At 55.6% G+C, this 22104-nt stretch overlaps 1 protein-coding gene and 2 long non-coding RNA genes across 4 annotated transcripts; 1 reads left to right on the top strand and 2 right to left on the bottom strand.

Moving 5' to 3' along the window:
- Window positions 1–3326: 3326 nt before the first annotated feature.
- LOC148777568 (uncharacterized) lies at window positions 3327–6891 on the bottom strand. The gene is made up of 3 exons (XR_016037570.1): window positions 6763–6891; window positions 5963–6206; window positions 3327–5885 (listed from the first exon to the last, which is right to left on the bottom strand). It is a non-coding gene; the product is annotated as an uncharacterized LOC148777568 (long non-coding RNA).
- A 321-nt stretch (window positions 6892–7212) lies between these two features.
- Window positions 7213–12308, top strand: HOXC10 (homeobox C10). Of its 2 annotated transcripts, XM_055396311.2 has the most exons (3): window positions 7213–8058; window positions 10448–10538; window positions 11194–11417. In XM_055396311.2, exons 1-3 carry the CDS (start codon window positions 7308–7310, stop codon window positions 11270–11272), a joined length of 921 nt encoding a protein of 306 aa, XP_055252286.1. In that variant the 5' UTR covers window positions 7213–7307; the 3' UTR covers window positions 11273–11417. The 2 variants fall into 2 exon arrangements, with proteins under 2 accessions (XP_055252286.1, XP_055252285.1); XM_055396310.2 differs by lacking the exon at window positions 10448–10538 and having other exon boundaries at window positions 11194–12308.
- Window positions 12309–15405: 3097 nt separating this feature from the next.
- Window positions 15406–18546, bottom strand: LOC148777567 (uncharacterized). Its single transcript, XR_016037569.1, has 3 exons — window positions 17890–18546; window positions 17154–17253; window positions 15406–17061 (listed from the first exon to the last, which is right to left on the bottom strand). It is a non-coding gene; the product is annotated as an uncharacterized LOC148777567 (long non-coding RNA).
- Between the last annotated feature and the right edge of the window lie 3558 nt (window positions 18547–22104).

Genomic DNA, 22104 nt, shown 5'->3' with positions numbered 1-22104 from the left:
TTTTGGAGGAAAATATTAAAACTCCAAAGCTACCACTTTCCCTGTATTACGAAGCTCAGAAAACGTCCCCAGCTCTAGAAGGATTTCTAAAGGAAGGCGCAGAGTGACATAGTGAAAGAAAAACAAAAGCTTCTAGGATTCAAGCCCAGGAGCCTGCCAGTCCTTGGTGACCCTCTAAAAATTAGGGGGGAAAAGAGGTCTCTGTCCCCCAAACAAACCCACCTCCGGGCCCCTGGGATGTCCAACCCCCCCTTGCCGGTCAGGGGCACTCTGGGCGCAACCTCTTCGGGTAATCCCCTCCAGCCGCGGCGCTGCCTGGGAACAAAAGAGCCTCGTCTAGACGCCGCCATAAAGCGCCCCCCCCGCGCCTCTAAACCCAGTTTCATTTCGCCCTTAACGACCCAGTCTGGCCTGTGTTAGAAAACGCTTCCGCCCTAAATAGTAAACAAACCCGCCGTGGATAGTCTCGGCTCCCCCAACACACCCCAGACCCCCATTCCATCACCCCCTTGCCTGCATTTCCCCCGTCTTCTCCTCCTGCTTTTCTCAGCTCCCAGCACCCCCAATCCCCTCCCCCCACCCCAGTAAATAAACCCGAGGCCGAGTTCAAAGTTTCCTGGAGCTAAGGAGGAATGTTGGTTGTAAAAATCCAAGTTTATAGCGCACGTGGGAGTTTACAAGGGTATTAAGTGGTGTGGGCTGAGAGAGCACTCTGGGCCCCTCCCCCTCCCACTATGGGCTTTGGGGGTGCAGGGGGAACCTGGGGGACTTGAAAAGTGGGTTGGGGCCAGTCTTGAATTTGTGTTTCTTTGTCGCTCAGACATGGGGTTGCTGGGGGGATGGTGATTCAAGGGAGACTTGAACGAAGGTTCACAAAGCCCCACCAAGCACCTTTGAGAGAAAACCCACAGGTTCTAGGTGTCCCAGATGGGGCGGGTGGGGAGCTCTGCTTTGGACAAGCAAGAAGGTTACAGACCAGGTGTCTGAAAGGTGGACAGAGTTGGGGATACCTGGAACCCTTCCTCAACCAGAGAAGGAGAAACTACCTGAGGCTGATTTCTCGAGTGGGTTGAAGGCAGAGGGGGTTTTTCCTCACCAGAGCAAAAAAAGAACTTTGAACTTCACGGGAGTCAAGGGCACCACCCCTTCCCTCTCCCCTCCCCTCTCCGAATCTACAGGGCAATTCCTTTCTGAGCAAATATTCCCTCAAGGGGGCAGCCCTTGGGGTTTCCTGGTGCCCCAGGGCTGGATAATGCTGTTTGCTGAAGGCTCCCAGCTCAGAGCCCGCCAGAACTGCTTGCACGCGACTGCACTCTTTATTATTCATATAAACCTTTGGAAAAGGCAACGCCCGGGAAGTTTTTATAACTTTGTTTGGCGTAAAAGTTTTACAAGATTCCTCCTCCCTTTTTTTAAAAAAAAATTAAAGTTTTGGTCTTTCCATGGAATGAAGTCTCAAGATCTCTGGGAGGGTGGGGAGAGAGAGGTTCTGGGGTCCAGGGTGTGTGTGCTGGGGGGGGAATGTCTGGAGCTGCATCTCTAAGGCAAAACAAGGCTTAAAGGTAGGGATTACGCATTCCTGAGGCCCACCTTAGCACACACTTACAGACCCCCAAAATTTGGACGATGTCAACTGGACCAGATCTTTTCCATCACATCCTCTTGTTTTCTTGTAGGCATCTCTCTCTCTCTCTCTCTCACACACAAACACACACACACGCACACATCCAGCTCACCCTCAACCCACTGCACAAAGTGGAGACCCATAACCTTGACTCAGACCTCCAAGTTGGCAGAGTCCCTGCACACACACACCCGCGTCCCTGCCTCCTGCAAAGTCCACAAAGGGTTTGAGGAAAGACAGAATTCAAAACGACAAGAACTGCCTGCCCAGAGATTGCAGCAATTGTAGGACTGAGAGAAGAGGAAAGCCAGTGGGCTGCAGTCCAGGAGCGTGCAGAACAAAGGTGCCTTTTTGAAATGTGGCCTTGGGCTGCTAAGCCTGCTCGTGACTCCTTGGACCTGCCCCCCACCTGGAACCCCACTCCTTCATTTCCCTTAACTCCAGCCTCGGGACATCAAGTTGACTGAAACAAGGGCTATTTTAATGTTCAGCTCTGGAAGTCACGACAAAGACGGAGCAACTTTTCCAAAGACAGGCCTGGCGGATGAGGCTCCTTTGGGGTGAGGGACTTGAGGATATGTGAGCCCTGGAGCTGGGCACTTCGAGGAGCCATCGGAACCGGTCAGGACGTGCCCCAGACCCTGCTTTTCCTTCTCTCTAATGGCGACTGCTGAGGCCTGGCTGCCAGCCACTGACAGCCCTACACTTCGCCTTGTGAGGAAACGAGTTAAGGCTGGAGGCGGGGGAAGGTCAACTCCAAGCTTGAGCAGCGGGGCTGGGGAGGGATGCTATGGAGCCTGGTGCTCTCCCCTTCTCGGGGCGCCGGGTGCAGCAGAGAAAAGTAAGAAGAGCTGGGGGAGAAAGTCAAAGGAAAGGAAAGCATTGAGGAGGAAAGACGAGTAAAGAATAAATTGTATAATAAAGAAGGAAGAGAGAAATAAGGAAGACAGTTAATTTAAAGAGAAAGAATCCGAAAAAGAGAGGAAACAAATGGATTCCAGAGAAAAAGAGAAAAAAGCAAATAACGAGAAAGGAAGAAGATGGGGAAAGAAAAAAAGGGGTAGGGAGGAAGATGGAAAACAAAGATCTTCAAAAAGGAATTTAGCCGGTAAGGGAGGAGCGAGATTCTCTCTGGAGTAAGCCGGGCTGACCGCAGACCTGACTCGGGCTGGAAACCCAACCTACTGGGTAACTTGGGAGCACACCATAAAGTGGGGAGCAAGGCTTCCCCCTCCCTAGACATCCTCCCATCCGTCCTCCTCCTAAAGCTTCTCTTGGATGTGTTTGCTATCTGGTTTCAATTCAGGAGGCAAAGTTAAATAACTAGCTGGATTCAGCGGGGCAAGAAAGCAGTTGTGCTGGTTATCAGACTTCGGGATTCGGGAATCGCAGGGAGTACATTTTTGGGTAAAAGTGACTATTTGTGGCCCTGTACATACAATTAAGCGCCTAGTCAGACGCGTGTCTAGGCAGTAACCTCCATAGCATCTGGGTGCAAACGTGTACAATGTCCAGATGTGAGAGCGACTCTGATGGCTGGGCTGCCACCGTGGCAAGGAGATCCGGGTGGATCAGAGGCCCCTCCATGCGTCCTCGGCCTCTCAATTGCCTCTGGTACCTGTTTGAAAATCCGTTTTGCAGGGTGGGGTGGAGGGTTGGGGAGCTTCTAAACATTCTGTCTTTTGCCTGAGATTTCTCTGCTCCCAGTTCAGCCGGGGCAGAGCCCGGTGTTAAGGAAGAAAGCAAATCTTTCCTTCAAGTTTTGAGAAGAGATTGATTTATTTGGGCCTCCAAAACAAGAGGGAAAAAAACTGCAGTTTTCACCAGTGGTGTGATTTTGTTTTCCATTTCGCTTGAAGAGATTTCAACACACACACGCTGTATAATTATTTTATTATTTGATCCTAAACGGAGAGACATATTATTTTTGTTTCACTTCATCTTTGGAATTTCCTAGATGACTTCCTTAACCTGGTGAGGAGACTCCGCCAATTTTCCCTGGAGGAATCAGGGTGCCTCTGGGGCGTTTTGAAGGCGAGAGCGGGCAAAGCAGTCGAGGTTCCTTTCTGTTCGTTGAGCACTACCTTTTCCTGCTTCTGTTTCCACGTGGGGACCCCTAGTGCCCCAGCCCTCAGCCCGTCCTCTGGAACCCACCGACCACCCTGGAATCTGTGAGGAGCACCCTCCACCTCTCCCTTGGTCACAGTCCCACTGGCGGCAGGAGGCCCAGCTCCCATCCCTTGTTCCCTTTCCAGGGTTTGGGTACTGGGAAGAAGGGTGCAAGGGGCCAGAGCTCTCGGGGTGGGGGGGATTGTCAAAATACAGGTGCAGCCTGAGCCCCTCACTGTGGCCTGAAGCCCCGGAATTTTTGCATCCCCAAGTTGAAGCAAGAAAAGGGCAATCTGGAGTCAGGCACAGACGCGGCACTTCCCCGGAAAGTTGGATAAATGGCTTAACAGTGAGGTGATTTTAGCAACACAGACTTTTCCTGGACCCCAATCCAGTTCCCTAGGGGTGCAGGCCTGAGGCTCTAGGCCCCGTGTGGCTGGGCTGATGGGTGCCTGGCAGTGGTGGCAGGCGGGGTGGCCGTGGCAGCCTGAGTGCCTTTGAACGCCAGGCCCGGACAATAGGACTGAAACGGCCTTTGCTCGTGGCCTCGGGAAAGACGGAGCCCAAGGGGGCAGGGCAAGGACCCACACCCGGACCCACACAATCACTCCCCTCTCCCCTTGCTCACCCTGTAGCTTCCTTCTTTTCGCCTCCATTGGGGCAGAAACCCTAGTCTGCAAAACCCAACAAGTTATTCAAGTCTGTGGCTTCGGGTACTTGTTTAACAGCTCTGGGTTTGCGTTTATCCTGCGTAATTAAAGGCAAACATTTGTCCCACCGGGGGTCCCATTTAGGCTGATGAATTTGATTTCTTTTTTCATTAATGAGCCGTGTTTATCATACTTCTAATTATTTCAACTTTAAACACTATTCCTTCTCGTGAGGAGGTGGGAGTGGAGGCGGGAAGTTCCTTCTCCCCCCCGGGGGGATTATTTCCATGAATAATACCAAGGATTCTGAAAGTGACTCGGTCCCCACCCAAGACTGAGGTAAGGAGTGGGTTTGGGACCAGGATCAGGTTGGTCTGAGAGACAGGTCGCGAGGCCCAGTGAGTCTGCTTCCCTCCAGCTGGTTCCCCAGGTTAAGCCGTGAGGCTGGATGTTTTTGAGACGTTATCTGGGGTTTGTCCCCCTCACTCTGCCGCCTCCCTCGCCCCCTCCCGGGCTAGGCTCACACCCTTCCCCTTCAAGGCTCTTGGAAACCTTCCACAACCCAGCAGATACCAGCTCGGCCTGGGCAGAGGCTCAGGGAACGATGTCCCAGCCCCCAGCTTCCAACACTGAGAGAAAGACCAGGAAAAGCCTGAGGTGGTCAAGCGGCCCCTGGGTGTGGGGGACAGGGCCCAGCAGACCCCAAAATGGGGAGCAAGGGCAAGGGACTGGGACGTCAAACTCCAGGGACAGGCACACCAGGCAGGAAAATAAAGGAGATGGGAAAGAGGGGGGAGGGAACCCCCCAAAGCCATATAATTCTCAATTGCTTTGGTCTTTAATTTCATCGCCCCATAAATGAGGAAATATCAGTTCCCATACTAAATTTTTATCCTCGGCTGATAAATATGACGGGGAATTTTCGTTGGGTCCTCGTAAAAGCGAACAGTTTCGATCAAACTGGTGGGGAAAGACTTATGCAGATAATACAAACAGAGTGGCCATAAAGTCTCCGCGTTTCCCGCGGGGTGGGCGGTGGGACAAATGGCTCCCTGGATTGACTGCCGCCCCGGCCGGCCAAGTCTCATCTGGGGCCTAAACAGGCTAACCTTGCCCGGGCCAACCCCCTGTGCCGAGCCCACTGCGACCCCTGCAAATGAAAACACGAAAGCATTTCAAATCTCTCTTGGCTGGCCGGGCCAGCAAGTCACACATTACAAACATTTTCTTCCAGTTTTTTCTGGGGTTCAGGAACCCTTGCGCCTTCTCTCTCGCCCTCTGGATGCAAGAAATCGTGGATTTCTTTCCGAAGTCGTCTTCTAGCAGCCGCCGGCTTGGGCCTCCCTAGAAGCGATCCAGTCTCCACTCCACGCCAGGGCGCCCAGGGCTCAGGTCCCTTTCCCGGCCCGGCTCCAGTCCTTTGGAAAATCGAAACCCGAGGCTCGGCACCGGGGGAAATGTGGGGCTACCGAAAAGACAAAATATTCTCCAGATTCCGTTTCCTGAGGAAGGGGTAGAGAGTTTAGTTCGCTTTGGGAGAAAGGAGATGAAGAAACGGAAAGAACTATTTGAAACATACCTTGTCTCTTATTTCTCGCTTCCCCTTATTACAAAAATAAAAATAAAAAATAAAATAACAACCACAAAAACAGTCTGGTTCCGCTCCATTCAAAAATGCCGCCAGCTCCTTGGCTCCGTAAAGGACACTTCTCTAGGTCGGATTTCGTCGCCTCTGTTGTCCCGGTTTCCCGGTTGATACGTGACTCCCCCCAAGCCGCTCGAAGCGGCCCCGAGGGTTCCCTCCGTCTCTCTGGGAATATCCCCTGTTTTCATGGGGGGCAAGGTCAACTGGAAAGCGAGGGCCGCCAGGGCTCGGAGCAAAGCAGTCGAACCGGCTCCAAGGCCAAAGCCTTCCAGCCCCTGAGTTGATAACCCCGGAGCCGCCCACCCAGCCAGGCCCAGGCCGCACTCCCTGGTCGGGGAGCCGGCGCTTTGGGTTGCCGGCTTCTTCCTCCCGCGACCCCTAAACCCCTTCGGAACCTCCCTGGCCCACGCAGCCCTGAAGCCGTCTTGACCCCTCCCCGGCCTGCCCGGGACACTGCGGGCTCCCCGTCAATCCCCGCAGGGGACTGGCGACTCAACCAACTTCCGTGACAGGAGGTCCCGAGCTGAACTCCCAGCCCCAGGGAAGGAGCCCGACGGAGGAGGACGCAGCAGAGGAGAAACTTTAGTTCTGTTCGGGAGTCCTGAACTTTTTCTCTCCCTTTTTCTGCCCACAGGAGCCCTCCCCCAAACCTCACCCCACTCCCATCCCAAGGGAAGAAGTGGGGGCGGGGGCCGAGGCGAGCAAGAGAGGAGGCGAGGAGAGGGGAGAAGTACCTGAATCGTGTCTTGACCTTTTAATTTGAATTTGACTGTTTTGAGCCCTGTGTTGCCTCGCGCTCTCACTCTCTCCCGCATTTCCCCCCACCTCCTCCCGCCCCCCTCTCCCCAGGAGTTACAGGCTGGTTCCCGGGGAAGCAAGCCCCATTCTCCCTGGAACTCCCGCACCCCTCTCTACCTCCCTGCTGCCCCCGTCGCCCCGGGGGCCCTTCCTTTGTTCGCGGGGAAGGGCTCCGGCGCCCCTACCCCGAGGCGGCTGCTAGGTGGCGCTGTTACTCCACGCTGCGCACTCCGCCTGCCGACAACTTGACCCCGCTGACGTCACGGCCGTCTGAATCATCAAGGCCATTTTCAAATCCCATTGGTCTAGCCGTCACATGGTGAGGCCCGAATGCGCGGATAATTATGGAGCTGATATTTCCCCCCCTCCCCTTCTTTTTCCCTCCCGCCCCTTCAACCGCCCCCCCTCCCGGATGGGGGAAAAAAAAAGATGTCAGCTCCTCCGCTGTAGTATTGCTCCTTAAAAACCCCTCTCTCTGAAAATGACATGCCCTCGCAATGTAACTCCGAACTCGTACGCGGAGCCCTTGGCTGCGCCGGGCGGAGGAGAGCGCTATAGCCGGAGCGCAGGCATGTATATGCAATCTGGGAGTGACTTCAACTGCGGGGTGATGAGGGGCTGCGGGCTCGCGCCCTCGCTCTCCAAGAGGGACGAGGGCAGCAGCCCCAACCTCGCCCTCAACACCTACCCGTCCTACCTCTCGCAGCTGGACTCCTGGGGCGACCCCAAAGCCGCCTACCGCCTGGAACAACCTGTTGGCAGGCCGCTGTCCTCCTGCTCCTACCCACCTAGTGTCAAGGAGGAGAATGTCTGCTGCATGTACAGCGCAGAGAAGCGGGCGAAAAGTGGCCCCGAGGCAGCTCTCTACTCCCACCCTCTGCAGGAGTCCTGCCTCGGGGAGCACGAGGTGCCCGTGCCCAGCTACTATCGCGCCAGCCCGAGCTACTCCGCGCTGGACAAGCCGCCCCACTGTGCCGGGGCCAACGACTTCGAAGCCCCTTTCGAGCAGCGGGCCAGTCTCAACCCGCGCGCCGAACATCTGGAGTCTCCCCAGCTCGGGGGTAAAGTGAGTTTCCCTGAGACCCCCAAGTCCGACAGCCAGACCCCCAGTCCCAATGAGATCAAGACCGAGCAGAACCTGGCAGGCCCCAAAGGCAGCCCCTTGGAGAGCGAAAAGGATCGGGCCAAAACCGCCGACTCCAGCCCAGACACCTCCGATAACGAAGCAAAAGGTAAGGCCGCCTGGGCCGTGGTCCGGCTTGGACGCTCGGGCACTGGGTCTTCGGGCCCCGGGCGAGGGCAGTGAGAGGGTTGGGCCGAGGAGGCCCTGGAGGGTCTTGGGAATGCGACCCCAGCTTGCGACTCATGTCTGCTGAGCGCCAGGCTGGTGGCGCGTCACTTGGCTAGGGAAGGTAAGCGGCGAAGTGGAGGTGCAAGGCCGGCAGCGGCGGTGGGCGCCGAGACCGGGGTGGTGCACATCGCGGGCAGCCTGCGGGCGCCTTGTGCTGCCCAAGGCGGGTGACCGCGCCTGGGTGTGTGCTGCCTTTGGTTTGCTTGCTCTACATTGTTTTCCTGGGGGGCTGATGTTCCCCCCCGCTCAGGTCAGAAGCTTGCAAAAAAGCTTAAAATGGCGATCTTTGGCCAGGGACTAAGGGAAGCTTGGGAGAAGGGGGATTTCGCTTTACTGCGTTTTCCCAGTTGAAAATGTTTCCTGCGAAGCGCGATTTGTTGTTTGTGGGTCTGATTCCTGCGTGTGGTTTGGGCTCCTGCGGTTTTTGGCTCGGCCGGGGGCCTCGGGCAGCAGGGCTGGGGCCGGAAGAGGTGGAGGTGAAGGGCTGCCCGCTGCGTCCCTCCCTCCCCCAGACGCCTAGGCCGCCTGTGGCGTTGGAACAGGGCATTTGGAATGTTGTTAAGTTTTTTGTCTTCCCTTTGAAAAATTTTTCTTTTCCTTTTTTCTAGTTGCATTTTTTAAAATGTAGTTTTCCCATTGGTTTCCAAAAGCAGCCTACAAATGAGTGGTTGGTAAATTTCTGTGTGCACAGTAAGCGGTTTTCTCCTGCAAGGGAGTGTGGCTTTAGTTGGATTTCATTGTGATTTTGGTTGGTGAGGGAAAGCCTAGGCAGAGTTCAAGCTCAGAGTTCAAGATTCATTTCTGCTGAAGGAGCTGGGGGCCTTCAGGACCCTTCTCTGACACCTGGAGAAAATGTAAAGGAAATGGGGAGCAGTGGAGGGAGGCTGAGGGGGTTTTCCATGAAAAGTTGGAGCAAAAAGCATCAGAAAAGGCCCAACTGGCGGACGAGGTGGGGGCGGATAAACTGCTCCCCACGGCACTGGCTACTGGAGGCTGTGTGCAAGATGGGCTCTTTGGGTGCAGAGGCAGATGAAATAGTGAGAACTGAGCAGACTGAGGGCGGCCTGGGTCTTGTGGTGCTTTGTATATGGATGCGGTGCACACGCATGCCTGGCGGCGACCTGTGTCACACTCACACACACTCACGCGTGCCCTCTCATACATGCACACGTACTCTTTCAGAGGGTGAGGGCAGAGCCTCGCCCTCTTGGGTCTCCTCTGCAAATCAAAGGTGGGCCTTGGCAGATCAGCCCATGGAGACCCTGACGGGAAGATGGGCACGGGTGTGTTCCTGAAGGTGAGGGGGAGAGAGGCACACACTCCCACGAAGCCTTGGTGGTGGCACGTGTGCAGCACAGAAGTTTAATTTTATACTATCTCCCCACACCATGGGCTTGGTTGGGGTGCAGATTTGGGGTAGGAAAAGCTGCATTCTAGCCCCACCAAAAGCAAAGTCAAGGTTAACAAGCCCACCTCCTAGCTCAAATTGCCCCCATGCCCGATAGACTCTCCTGTCTCTCCTGCCATCCCCACACCATCTAAACCCTCCAGCCCCAACTAACCCTCTCTGCCTTCTGCCTGTGCCCTTCTTGCCTCCATCCCCCATTTTGGTACCTCCACCAGGCCAGAGGCAAGCCGGCTTTGGGCCAGACTTCCCCACTTATAATTTCTTCCCTTCCTCTAAACCCCAATTTAAAAAATCAATGGCACAGAGTTACATGTGGAGAGCCTTTGAACAATTTGGCAGGAGGCTGCAGGTGCAGAAGTGGGAGCAAAATTTAAGACATTCGAGTGCTTTAAACTAGAGCCTCAAGTTTGCATTTTTCTGGTGCTTCCTGGTTCCCCTAGGGCCCCCACCCCACTCCCCATCAAGATAAGATCCAGGAACCTGGCAGTTTCATTGGGCATAGAAGGGGATAGAGCACAGAACCATCAGCAGAGTCCTTTGCTGGGTGTCCCTCTTGGGTCTCTGGACTCTGGGTTTTCTCCCTGGAAAAGACAGCCAAGGTCTCTTCTGCTGCTTGAGGTTCATTTCAGCGAGAATGTGTGCCAGGGGGAGAAGCTATCCATGAGGGGAAGGAAAATACACAGTATATTTAGAGTATCTCCTTATATAAATAGACACACATGTGCATATCCCTGTGTGTGTGCATATGGGGAGGAATGTGTGTCGCTGCAGAAATGCGCATGTACAGGCAGCATGAATATCTGCATAGACGGAGATTTCCAGGAGGCGGCATTTCCTCAGGATCTCTCTCCCTTGACCTTAGGTCTCTGGCCAGGGCAGTTGTCTGAGGACCCCTCAGCATGCCCCAGAGCTGTTGCCCTGACCTCTGCTGCCTGCACAACTCCCTGCCTCAGGTACTCCTGGGGAAAACAGCCAGGAGAGGAAAAGCTGGCGATGGGAGATCCAGTGGGGGCAGAGTCGCTCTGTGGCACTTGGGGTGGGAGTCAGGGCTGGGGGTCTGACTCTGGATGCAGAGACGGCTGCAATGGCCTCTGGCTGCAGAGACTGGGGCAACCTCCCTGCACTGAGTTGAAAGGGGCCAAAGCTCTCTGGGAATTGCTCAGGGCAGCGGGGTGGCCTCTGTTACCCAGTCTGAGGCCTGGAAAACACCTTTCCTTCTGGTTGGGTTTTTTTTTTTTTTCTTCCCAGAGCTGGAAGGGAACAGAGAGGAGGGAGGGTCTGGTGGGGCTTAGAGAGCCCACCAGGGTCAACAAGCTGAGGGAGAGCGGGAGTACTCAGAACCTGCTAAGTCAAGGTGGACTGGGGTGATTTAAATTTAATAGACAGGTTGGAGGCAAGTACCTTCTGTCTTTCTTCCCTGTAAGTTTAGACCCCAGAAAAATTCTAAAAGCCCTGAACCCTAGAGGACCCCACCAGCCAAGCCTGTGGGGCGAGAGCAGCTCCCCTGGGCTCCCTCAGCCGCCCCCACAGCAAGCTGGCTAAGGCTGCAGTGCTGCGAGGGTTTGCCTCTTCGAGGGATACTTATGTAAATAATGTTATTTTTAACAGAGGAGATAAAAGCAGAAAACACCACAGGAAATTGGCTGACAGCAAAGAGCGGAAGGAAGAAGAGGTGCCCCTATACTAAACACCAGACGCTGGAATTGGAGAAAGAATTTCTGTTCAATATGTATTTGACGCGAGAGCGCCGCCTGGAGATTAGCAAGACCATTAACCTTACAGACAGACAAGTCAAAATCTGGTTTCAAAATCGCAGAATGAAACTCAAGAAAATGAACCGAGAGAATCGGATCCGGGAACTGACCTCCAATTTTAATTTCACCTGAGCTCGGGGCCTCCCCTCCCCCTCGCTCCTCCCCCCACCTTCCTTTCCCCGCCCCTCCTCCCTTTGTGCCTGGTGGTATATATATTTTTTTCCTCCCTGAGTATAAATGCAACACGCCTGCAAAAAAGGCAAAGACCTCAGACTCTCCTTCCAAGGGACCTATGGTTCGTGCTCTGAAGATGCGTCCACCTAAAGCATGAGAAATGGGGTGCTGGGGTGTGGGGTGTGGTGTGCCCACATAGATGAGGGTGGGAGTGTGGCTGGTGTGTGTGTCAACCCCTCACTCACGCACGCACTCACACATAGCATCCTGTTCTCCAGGCAAAGTTAAGGTCGAATCCACCCGATTATAGGGGGGAAAAAATCAACCAGAGAAGGTCTGTAATCTCGCAGAGCACAGTCAAAATCAGAATCGCTTCTTCCTTGCTGCATTTCCTCCTTAGAATAATAGACGTTTTGGAAAGTTCAGCTAGTGTTTGTGTGTTTGTCCTAGCGTCCAGCGCCTCTGCCAAACCCTCTCTGTGTCTTTACCTCCCAGTCGCTCTGAGAATCTGCTTGAAGTCTCGTATTTGTACTGCTTTCTGCTTTTCTCCATCCTCCCAGCACCCCTACATCCTCCATCACTGCCATCTCAGAAATTCCATTCAGAGGAACAAAAAACAATTTTTAAATTAAAAATAGAACATAGAGAAGCAAAGACAGAATGCCCCTCCCCCAAATATTACCCTGTCCCTGTCTGGGAGTTGTGTTATTTAAAGATATTCTGTATGTTGTATCTTTTGCATGTAGCTTCCTTAATGGAGAAAAAAAAAATCCTAATAAATTTCCAGAATCGTAATCCTCAAATGGGTGGTTTTTTTGTTTTTTAGTGTTTTTTTTTTTTTTTAGCGACACCCTCCCCCCAAAGAGGCTGAGTGTGTGGATGTGTGTGTTTTGTGTTCGACTCATCTCCTAGAGCCTTTCTAGAACGTCTCTTGGCGGGTTTAATGTAAGTGAGAGACCATAACGTTGATTTAAATATTATCCAGGTGACCACAATAAGTCAAGGTCATAAAACAGTAATGTCAGGACGGTCTTGGTGCGCGCGAGAGGTGGATTTTATGATCTGCAAATATAATGTGGTGCTGCAGTAAAAGATGCATTTAAAGGTGACTGGAGGAGGGAAAGAGGCAGAAAGCAAACTGCAATCTTGAGGAGCAGACGGATCCCATTGCCTGGGGTGCTGGGCCAGGCGCACCCCACCGCTGCTGGGGGGAACCCCAAGAGCCCCCCACCTATCCAAGGAGAGGAATAAACTTAACCGCCGGAGGGGGATGAGGAGCTGAGCAACCCCCCCTTCTCGACAGCAGCAGCAGAAGCGCGGGCAGTGGCAGGAGGAGGAGGCAGCGACAAGGTAAGAGAAGCGGTTTCTTGTTCTTCTCTTGGCGGCGGAGTGGGGACTAGCGGCGTCCCCAGGTGCCCAGCGCGCTTTGGGCAGAGCAGGGTGGAAGGTGTTCTGGGCATCTTTGCTTGCTAGGAGCCCAGGCTTGCCCTGTGGCGGCTCGAAGCGGAGGGCAGTGGCCACAAGCTCCCCCTCCCTGACCCACTGCCTTGGGGTTCGGCGGTTAAAGGGGTAAATTGGTGGTTTTGGCTTCTTTCTTTACTCGGTCACTCAGGGTCGCCTGGAGCTCGACACATGGGTCTTGATGTAGCTCAGTCTGGTCCTCTGCTGGGGGGAGGCAAAAGGAGGATGGGCTGGTGAGGGTTGGAGCTTGAAGCTTAGGTTTTCCTGCTTTCTGCTGGTTTAGATGTGAGCCTTAGCCAGGCTCTCGGTCCCCACTCGCTCTGGCTGTGGGGCTTTGCCAGGCAAATGGCCTGATTGGAAGAGGCTTTGGAGTGGTTCGGCCACACACGGACGAAGGGAAGCCAGAGTTCAGCTGAGAGACGGAGAGGATCAGAGGAACCCTAGGAGGAGAGCACAGGAGAGCCAGAAGGGCAAGACAGGGGACCCAGCTCAAGAGTGGAAGACACTCCAGCTTCCCCCAGGGCCAGGGCCAGAGGCAGGGGGATAGCCCCACTGCGGTGCTGGGGGCGGGGCGGGGGTTTGGCGGCTTGAGGTCCCATTTCACCAGAGTCTCCCTGAGCGATTTGCTTAGACCAGAAGCTGATGAGGCAGTCAGACCCCCTACCCACCCAGCCACCCAAAGTCTACCCTCTAGTTGTTAGGGAGGTTGTGGGGGCGGAAAGGGGGACGGGGCTGAATTTCTTCCTTCCCCAACCCCCTTCCCTTCTCCTCCCGATAGATGCAAAGCTGAATCTCCCGCCCTGCTCGCTCAGCTGATCTGTGGCTTAGGTAGTTTCATGTTGTTGGGATTGAGTTTTGAACTCGGCAACAAGAAACTGCCTGAGTTACATCAGTCGGTTATCGTCGAGGGCCCCAACCCACCTATCCTGCTCCTACCCTCCCCAGTGGGACTGCTCTCCAGGCCCCCGGCTAGACAGGGCAAAATGGGTACAGACCGAGGAGGGCAAGCTGTGAGTGGGGCCACACAACAAGTCTGGAGAACCCCAGATTATCCCGTCCACTCCTCAGCCTGCCCCAATCCCCGTGCTTGAGGGAGAGGAGTTTTTCCTGCAGCTATTGTTTCCTGGGCCCAGCTGATGGAGACAGACAAAGGAGGTCTAACCAATTCCAAGGAAATTCAGGAATTTGAGTAAGAGGTGTCCTGGCGGGCCAGCTCAGCTGGGCAACAGGGTGGGGCAGGATGATTAGAAGAGAGAAGACCACAGAAATAGAAAGGAGTCTTTGAAGGGTTAGCTTTTCCCACTTGCCACCCCCAAGGAAAAAAAAATCTGCCTCCAGTCAACTGGGGCTGGAACTTCTTAGAAAAGTGGGGTGCGTGGGGGGGTCCTAGGAGCTGGGGAACTCTGAGCGCCAGCTTAGCCACCTCCTCTTCCTCTTGTATAGCCTCATCCCCAGGAGAAGGGCATATTTAGAGTGTTAGTAGGCTAGAAGAAAGTCATCAAGTCCAAGTAGAAACCCCACACACACACCCTACTGGGAAACATCAGGGCAAGAATCTGGCTCTGGTCTCTTTCTAGCTGTCTGTTGCCCGTAGGCCTTGGTCTGTTGTGTCTGTGCCTGTCAGGCAGCTGCTAGTCTTTGCACTGTGTGGAAAGGTCTGGGTGAACGGAGGCTGCCAGCGCCCACCATTATCATATTGTTGGAGAGGTTGTTGGCTGATGCCAGGGGGAGGAGGGGAGGACCTGGGGTAAAGGGGCGTCCGAGCAATGTGCAACTTTGCAAAGCTTCTTCCCCTCCTTTCCCCCTCTGGTTCCTCAGTTCTGGTCCTGGTTGCTAGAGAGAGGGTTCTCCAAAGAGGTTTCTCTGCCTGCAGAGAAAAATGGGGAGGGTCACGGAAAATGGGGAGGTACACCTCTGCTCTCAGACTGGGAAAGAGAAAGGCAAAAGGCAAAGGACAGGTTCTTGGTTCTCTTACTTTGGAATTATTACGATTATTAAAACATTAGAAACTTTCAGACAGGGAAACAAAGTCGTGTCCCTGTGACACAGTATATACATGAAGTTTATTCACGCAGTTGTCTGCTGGGGGATATATGGAACCTTGCAAGCGTGTGGGTCTCTGTTTCTATATCTCTGCCTCCTCCAGGCTCTCCCAGATCCCCTGTATATATTTTGTGCATACTCATGTATTTTTCTCTCTCTCTTATACAAAGAGATCCCATGGAGACTAGAGGAGAGAATAGTAATAGAGCCTTCCTTCTCCCCAGCTGAAATTGTCAGTCTGTCTTTCTGTCTGTCCCCCAGCCCTTTGTAAGGGGGAGAAAAAAAAAATCTCTTCCCTTGGAAGGAAGTGCTCAAATCGCCCTATGGCTCCCAGGGAAATGGGGAGGTTTTCAGGGAGGAAGGCCAGCTGGTGCGAGGCAGGCAAGGGCTTCCCCGGTTTGGGAGCCCTTGGCAGTCTCTGAGTTTTCAGGCTGTCAGAAGCCGGGGGCCAGCTGGAGTGAAGGGAGTCCCAGGCAGGGGCGGGGTGCTCAGGAGTGCCTGGCTTTGAGACAGTGTCCCTGATGGGCCGAAATTTACCAATGAACGACTTCTGCGCTTTGGGTCTCTCAGCCCCAATTTCCATTTCAGAGCTGGTGGGTTTATAGGGGGGTGGCCACAGAGCCATGGGTCTGGGTGTCCCCCCCCCAATATCCTGGGGAGTGGGGTGCATTCTCACAGGGCCAAGGTGAGGGCCAGTCTGGTGGCCAGTGTCCACCGCGGGGCCCTGGGGCTGTGGATCATGGCTAAGGCGATGGTGATTATTTATTCGCTTCGCTGGAGGGGAGTCTTCAATAGAAACAGCGTGAAGAGGAGGGAAAAAATTATCTCTCTCGTCTGTGGATATTAAGATGGATTTTTATTTCTTAAAGGACCCTCCCCGCCGAGAGCGCATAAGCGTAAACTTAATATATGCTCTGCAGCCCAACTCCAGAAATCGCAATAAAAGTTAAAACCTCCCCTACTGGTTTTTTTTAATTATGATATGGGAAAGAGGAGCAGGATTTATAGAGCTGAACTCTCGGCGTGTGAGTGTTTAAGACTTGCGGGAGAAGGAGGAAGAGGCAAGAGCTCGCCAAGGAGAGCCTTGGTCTCTGAGATCTCTCGCCGGCTGCGGGGGCTCCGGCTTAGGCGGCGGATCATCTGTGGCCTCCCTGGGACCTCGGCTCCCGGGCACCCTCCGGCCCGGGCCACCGCCCTGCCTCGGCTGGCTCGGAGATGCGGCCCTTCTTGAGAACAGGTGAAGGGCAGCGGGGCCGGGGAGAGGGGGCTGCGGGTGGGGGCGTCGGGACACTGGGCTTTGTGTGCGTCCCGTGCAGGGGAGGAGGTGTGCAGCCCCGAGCAGGGCCGCGGCCCGAGGGTGGTCAGCGGGCGCCTTGGCTCGGAAGGGTGTCCGGCCGGGCCCCGAGAGCACGGACAAGGTGGATTGTGTGAGGACTTTGGCCGCAGATGGAGCGGAGCGGGCTCCCAGGCGGAGAGGCCAGCGGCGAGGCGGGCAACCGGATGTTGAGTCTGTAGGAAGGACCTTGAGGTCTGCTTGGTGTTTGGGCTGCCGGGGGGCGGCGGCCCAGAGTGTGGAGCGCGCAGCGCGCGGGGCGCGGCGGCCGGCGTGGGCGAGGCAGCAGGCCTGCACACCTCTGCAGCCGCAGGGCCGGGCCCAGGACGCCTGAACTGAGGCCGACCAATGGTCAGAGCGTGAGAAATAAATGCAGTTCAGGGTCTTTCTTTCTTTTCTACATCAGAGGGCCTTTCTTTTTTGTCTCTTTCGGAGATACCTGGATTTGGTCCAGAACAGGTTGCCCGCGGGAGGGCCCCGCGAGCGGCGGCGCGCGAGGGAGGGAGAGAGGGAGGGAGGGCTAGGGAGAGGGAGGGAGGGAAGGAGGGCGGGCGGCGGCGGCTGCGGTGGCCGGGGCTTCCCTCCCCCGGCGGAGGCGGTTGCCCTGCATCTGTGGCCGTGGGGAGCGAGGAGCAGGTAACGAAGGCGCTTCCCGAGGCGGGATTGGACCAAGCCAGAGGGACCGAGTCTTCCGGGTCTCTGCCGGACGCCCTGGAGGGGAGAGAAGGTAGGGAGATCGGCGCCCGCCCGGCCTGGCAGAGAGGCCTGGGGAATGTTGAACCTGTATTTGATTTCAGACTCACACTCATGTTGTGAGTCTGTCTGCCTCCGGAGATGCGGTTTGCCTGTCTTGTCTGTCTGACCGTCTGAGACGTCCTAAACCCTAGGCTGTCCAGCCAAAGACTGAAAAAAATCGGGAAAAATTCATCGGAATGTGCACTTTCATTCATTGGATTCTCAGCGACTCGGTGGGGCTGGTGCCTGGGCCCCCAAGTTGGTGGGCGCTTTCCTCCTGCTTTCTGGATGCCAGAACCTCTGGTTCCCTCCGCCGTGGGCTGAGTTTCCGGCTCCAGGTTCGCGGGTTGCCCTGAGGTTTGAGGCCAGACAGCTCCTAGTCTGGCAGGGAGGGCGGGGGAAGAGACTAGCGGCTCTGGCTCCTTAATTGTACTTCGGACCCGTATTGTCTCTCCTTTCGCCACCTCCGCTTCCTCAGTCTGGGCTCCAAAGTCACTGCAAATTTCCTTGCGATACGTACATCACACAAAGATCAGGTAACCAGGCGCCCAGGACCACGGGGGGCTCCAGGCTGAGAGCACCCCTAGCTCTGGGGCCGGTCCCCCTCCAGCCACTCCCCAGGCTGGGGAACCAGATCGGGTTGGGGGAGTGGAAATAGCCCCGTTTGCTGCAGAGCGCAGGGCAGGGGGCCGGAGGGAATGCAGGCCGTGGCGTTGAAAGGGCCACGTTCACAGACCCTGGGGGTTTCACTCCTGCTGGGCTTAGCGGCTGGACTCCTGGTGTGTAGGGATCCCGGATACCCACCTGGGGTGGGGGCAAGACGCTGGTCTCCTCGCGGCCGGCCAGGAGAATTCAGTTTCTGCTTCCAGCGCAGGCCTGAGCTAGGAGGAGTTGTGTGTGTGGGTGTGTTTTTCCCAACAAAGAGGGATCAGGAGAGAAAAGGGGGGAAAGGAGTGGGGAACCGAGGAGGGGGCGGGGAGGAGGAGAGGGCAGCGGAGAGGTGAACTGAGCCCATTTCAGGGGGAGAAGGAAAACGAAAGCAAATGGAGCACGCAGGGCCTCCTCCGCGCAGGCGGGTGCTGACGAGCCTGGAGCGGGCGCCCTGCCTGCGGCTTCGGAATGACTCGCTGGGGGACCGGGAGAAAGCCTGTTTTAAATATAATCCGAACTTGACGGTGTGGATTGAACCGGAGGGAATTTAAATCACTAAAAGGGAGGTGCAGGGCCAGGGGAGGGGATCAGTCTAACCTGGCTGTCTGTCTGTCCTGCCCACGGTGGTGCTAGCTTGATTGTGATCCCAGCTGTCCAGGTCTGAGGTGATGTAGTCAGGGTGCTCCTCCCCCTGAGGGGGCTCTCCTCTGCCCAGTGCCCGTCTTTTGGGGTCAGAAGAGAGCTCTAAGAACCACAGTGAATGCACAGCTGCTAGCTAAAGCTGGAGTCCTCCCATCTCCCAACAGGGACTCCCAGTGGCCTCCAGTCCCTCGGGCTCCCCATCGGTGATGAGGAAAATTGAAGGGAGTGGTGGGGGTGGGAGGGAGTCTGGGAACCTGGCAGGAGATTCAGCAGGCGTAACTGAACCTCAGAAGACAAACCCCTCCTTCTTGGTGCTCCCACATCCTTGGTGCCCTGACACCTCCAGGTCTGGATTTGGGGAGAGCCCTAGGGTCTGCTTCAGAGCCCTGACCTGCCACCCTACCTCCAAATGTAGAGGATGGGGGTACTGTCCACATGTTGTTGTGGAACCCGAGGGACCTCGGCCTGGTGGCCTGGTGATCTCAGGGATTCTCAGCCTCTTCCAACCCCCCCTCCCCCAGGCTGCCTCTCAGCAAGGCCCAGGCAAAATGGGGCGTTGGTGGGGAGGAGGCTGTGGGTGAGGCCTGCTTCCAGATCCACAGCTGTGTCTGTGCCTGAGTGGGGAGGGTCTGAGTTCATGCTCTGAAACGAAGGCGACAACCTCCCCTCAGTTTCACAGGGAATTTGATGGCAGCAGAGAGCGTGGGCCTGGTGATCTGTCTGCCCCACTGCTGCTGCCTCTTGCCGGGTGGGCAGGCAGGGTGGGCAGGCTGCTCAAGAGTTGAAAAGAAGGTGGTGGCCAAGCTGGGTAGGAGAGAAAGGGGCATCTGTTTACAGCCACTGTGTCTGGGGGGCTTTCCTAAATAGTAGAAGCCCATAGGAGAGGGGCTTTGGGGGCAGCTTCCTTCTAGGAAGACTGAGGTAGGGGCAGATGGTCCCTGTCCCCTGGCGAAGACAAAAAGGAGGAGCCGGAGGGCTTGAAACCTTCTCCTTCATCCTGTCTTCTTTACTCCTTGATGAGAGCGTGTTTCAGCTCCCAGCTGCCTGGGTAGCTGCCTGGGCTGAGATAGGGTTCTATATCCTGGAGGCCTGGTGTCCCCACCTCAGCAGGTCGCCCGGGAGGGGCAGGAGAGGAGGCCTCTTCCTCCTTTGTGTCCGGACAGAAGTGGCCGCCGCGCCCAGAGCCGGTCCCGCGGCAAAGGCCCGGCCAGCCAGCGGGCTGCACAATGCCACGGCTGCTCGGCCAGCCCGCGCCCTGCCCCGTCCTGCCTGCCTGTCGCCGCCCTTCCTCCGACTCTCTCTGCCTGCCTTCCTTTCCCTGCTCTTGCCTCTCTTTTCATGCTGCCTCCCCTCTTTTCTGTCTTCCCTCGTTCTTTTATTCTAACCCGTTCTCTTCTTTCCTTCCCTCCTTCCTTCCTCCCTTCCTCTCTGAGGACCTGGCGCGGTGCTTCAGTCTTGCTGTCTCAGGCTGTCTCGGGCTCAGTCTCTCTCAGGCTCTGTCCCCTGATGTCCTCTTGGTCACAGTCTGGCCCCGGGCCCTCTGAACGCTCCGCGGCTCTGCTCAGCATTGCCAGCAGCCACCCAAGAACCAGGCAGGGTCCCCCGCCGCCAGGGCTGGGGGGGAGGTGCTGATGGCGCTGGGGATTTGGAGGAAGCCTAGGCAGGGGGACGGTAACCTCCAGTCTTTTCCTTGAACTAGTGAGGGAGAATTTTTGATTGACAGCTAACCCAGCTCCATCAAGGCCAAAGAGATATTCTGTTTCTTGCTGTAATTTGGCTTTTCCAAAACCAGTCTGGTAGCGGGGAGGAGAAGATAATCAGAGCTGAGGGTGAAGAGGCTGAGGCCCCGGGTCGCCTCTCCCCAGCCGGGTACTTCTCACTTCCCCCCCATTCGTCGAAATCCCAGCCCCGCTAGACCGAAAAGGAGAGAACCCAAGAAGGGGAGGAGCAGGGACTGGGGTGGGGGCCTGGCAGGCTGGGGTCAGTGCTGTGGGCTGCAGACAGACCCTTCCCCCTCAGCTTTCCTCACCCCCCCTCCCAAACACACACACACTAGTCTCTGGAACACCTCTTTCTAGCCCTTCTCCTCCCTAGAGGAGACAGGTTGACAGAGATACAGGAAAAAAGCAGCCTCCGCCCCCCCCCCCCGTGTTTGGTCCCTTCCTGAGGACAGGAATGGGAAAGAAGAGCAGGCATCTCCAGTCTGAGAAACCTTGTCCTTCCCTGCTGTCTCAGAGCCTCAGCTCCTGCCTATTTTCCTTGTCGCAAACTGGACTAGTCCCTGCTGACCCTGAAATTGCACCCCTCCTTCAAATTCACTCTGCCCTGCCTAGGACGCCTGTATCTCTGGGGATATCACCTGCTCTTCTCCCCCACCCCCACCAACTTCCCTGCCCCTCTCTTGCACCCACACTGAGAATTTCCTGCTTGCCTTTGCCCACCTTTGCTAAACCACCATGGGACAGTCTGATGGAAAGCAGAGGGCTGGGCAATGAACCCCAAATTCAAGGAGGAGGGTAGCAACCAACTTACTGAGGGGGGGAGGAATCAAAGTTGTGTGATCTTCCCTGCCATCACACTGCCCCCTCCAGAATTCCTGTGTCTGACTCCAAAGAAATTGCTTTCTCCCATTCCTTCATAGCTTTTTTTGTTCTAAAAACAGCCTACAATTTTATTTAATGAAAGACACATTTATGAACAATCAAATGATCCTCATAAAAATTTTATTGAAGGACGTAAAAACAAGCTACTTGCCCACGACCGAGGTCGCTCTCTCGCCTTGCCCGCTCTCACCCTGGTTCTCTGCAGACAGAGCCCCGGGAGTGACTTCTTTTTTGGGGGGGAGGGTAGGATGTCTCAGAGATGGAGTTGGGGGCAAAAGAGGGCGAACAGGAAGATGGGACGGGGACATCCCACTGAAGTTGTGTAGATCTCTCTTCCACTTCTTCAGGCTGGCAAAGAAAGATAAAAAGATACAGACAATAAATTTAAAATAAAGACGTTTGCATATCTGTGCCAAAGCAAAGAGAGGACTTCTAGTGACAGAGGTGTTTAAGGTCCCGAGGTCCTACCCCTCCCACCCTTGGGCCACCTTCCCCAAGCTTCCCCTGCCCCAGATTTGGGGGGCTGAGTTGGCCAGTGGCAGAAGGACGCTCCCCTTTCCCTCCTTCCCTCCCTCCACCCCAGCTTCCCCAGTCCCCTCCCACTCTCCCTCCCTCGCTGCTGCTGCTCCAGAAAGAAATACATACATACACACTATTTAAAAACGCATTTTTAAAAGCCACGTTCCGAACTGACAATCGCTGATCTCGGCTCGCGCAGAGACTGCGGGAGCGTCGGGACCGACAGAGACGGATTACGTCAAGAAATAGTTCCTCCACCTACCTCGGCCGGCCTCTCCGCCCCTGCGGGGTTCCAGCGCCCAGCTCAGCCCCGAGGGTCCGGCAACCCTGGCTTCGGGGACTGGCATTGGCACCCCATTAAGAAATCCTCCCGGGGGTGGGGGCGGAGGCCATCTGCATATGGGTGGACACCGGCAGGGGCTTCTGTGCTGAGATGCGAGTTGTCCTGAGGGGGCGGCGGGTCCTTGGGTCCAGAGTTGCGGACCCCCAGGAAAACGCAGGTCGCGGGGATCAGCAGAGAGAAGGGGGTGGGAGAAGGGAAAAAAAAAAGCCAGGAAAAAAAGCCCCTGCGCATTGATCCGCGCCGTATTTTTGGGTAAATACG

Source organism: Moschus berezovskii, chromosome 6, assembly GCF_049115385.1.
Source record: "Moschus berezovskii isolate FMDL1 chromosome 6, NW_MosBer_1.0, whole genome shotgun sequence".
NCBI lineage: Eukaryota > Metazoa > Chordata > Mammalia > Artiodactyla > Moschidae > Moschus > Moschus berezovskii.
This window is presented reverse-complemented; position numbering and strand designations above follow the sequence as displayed.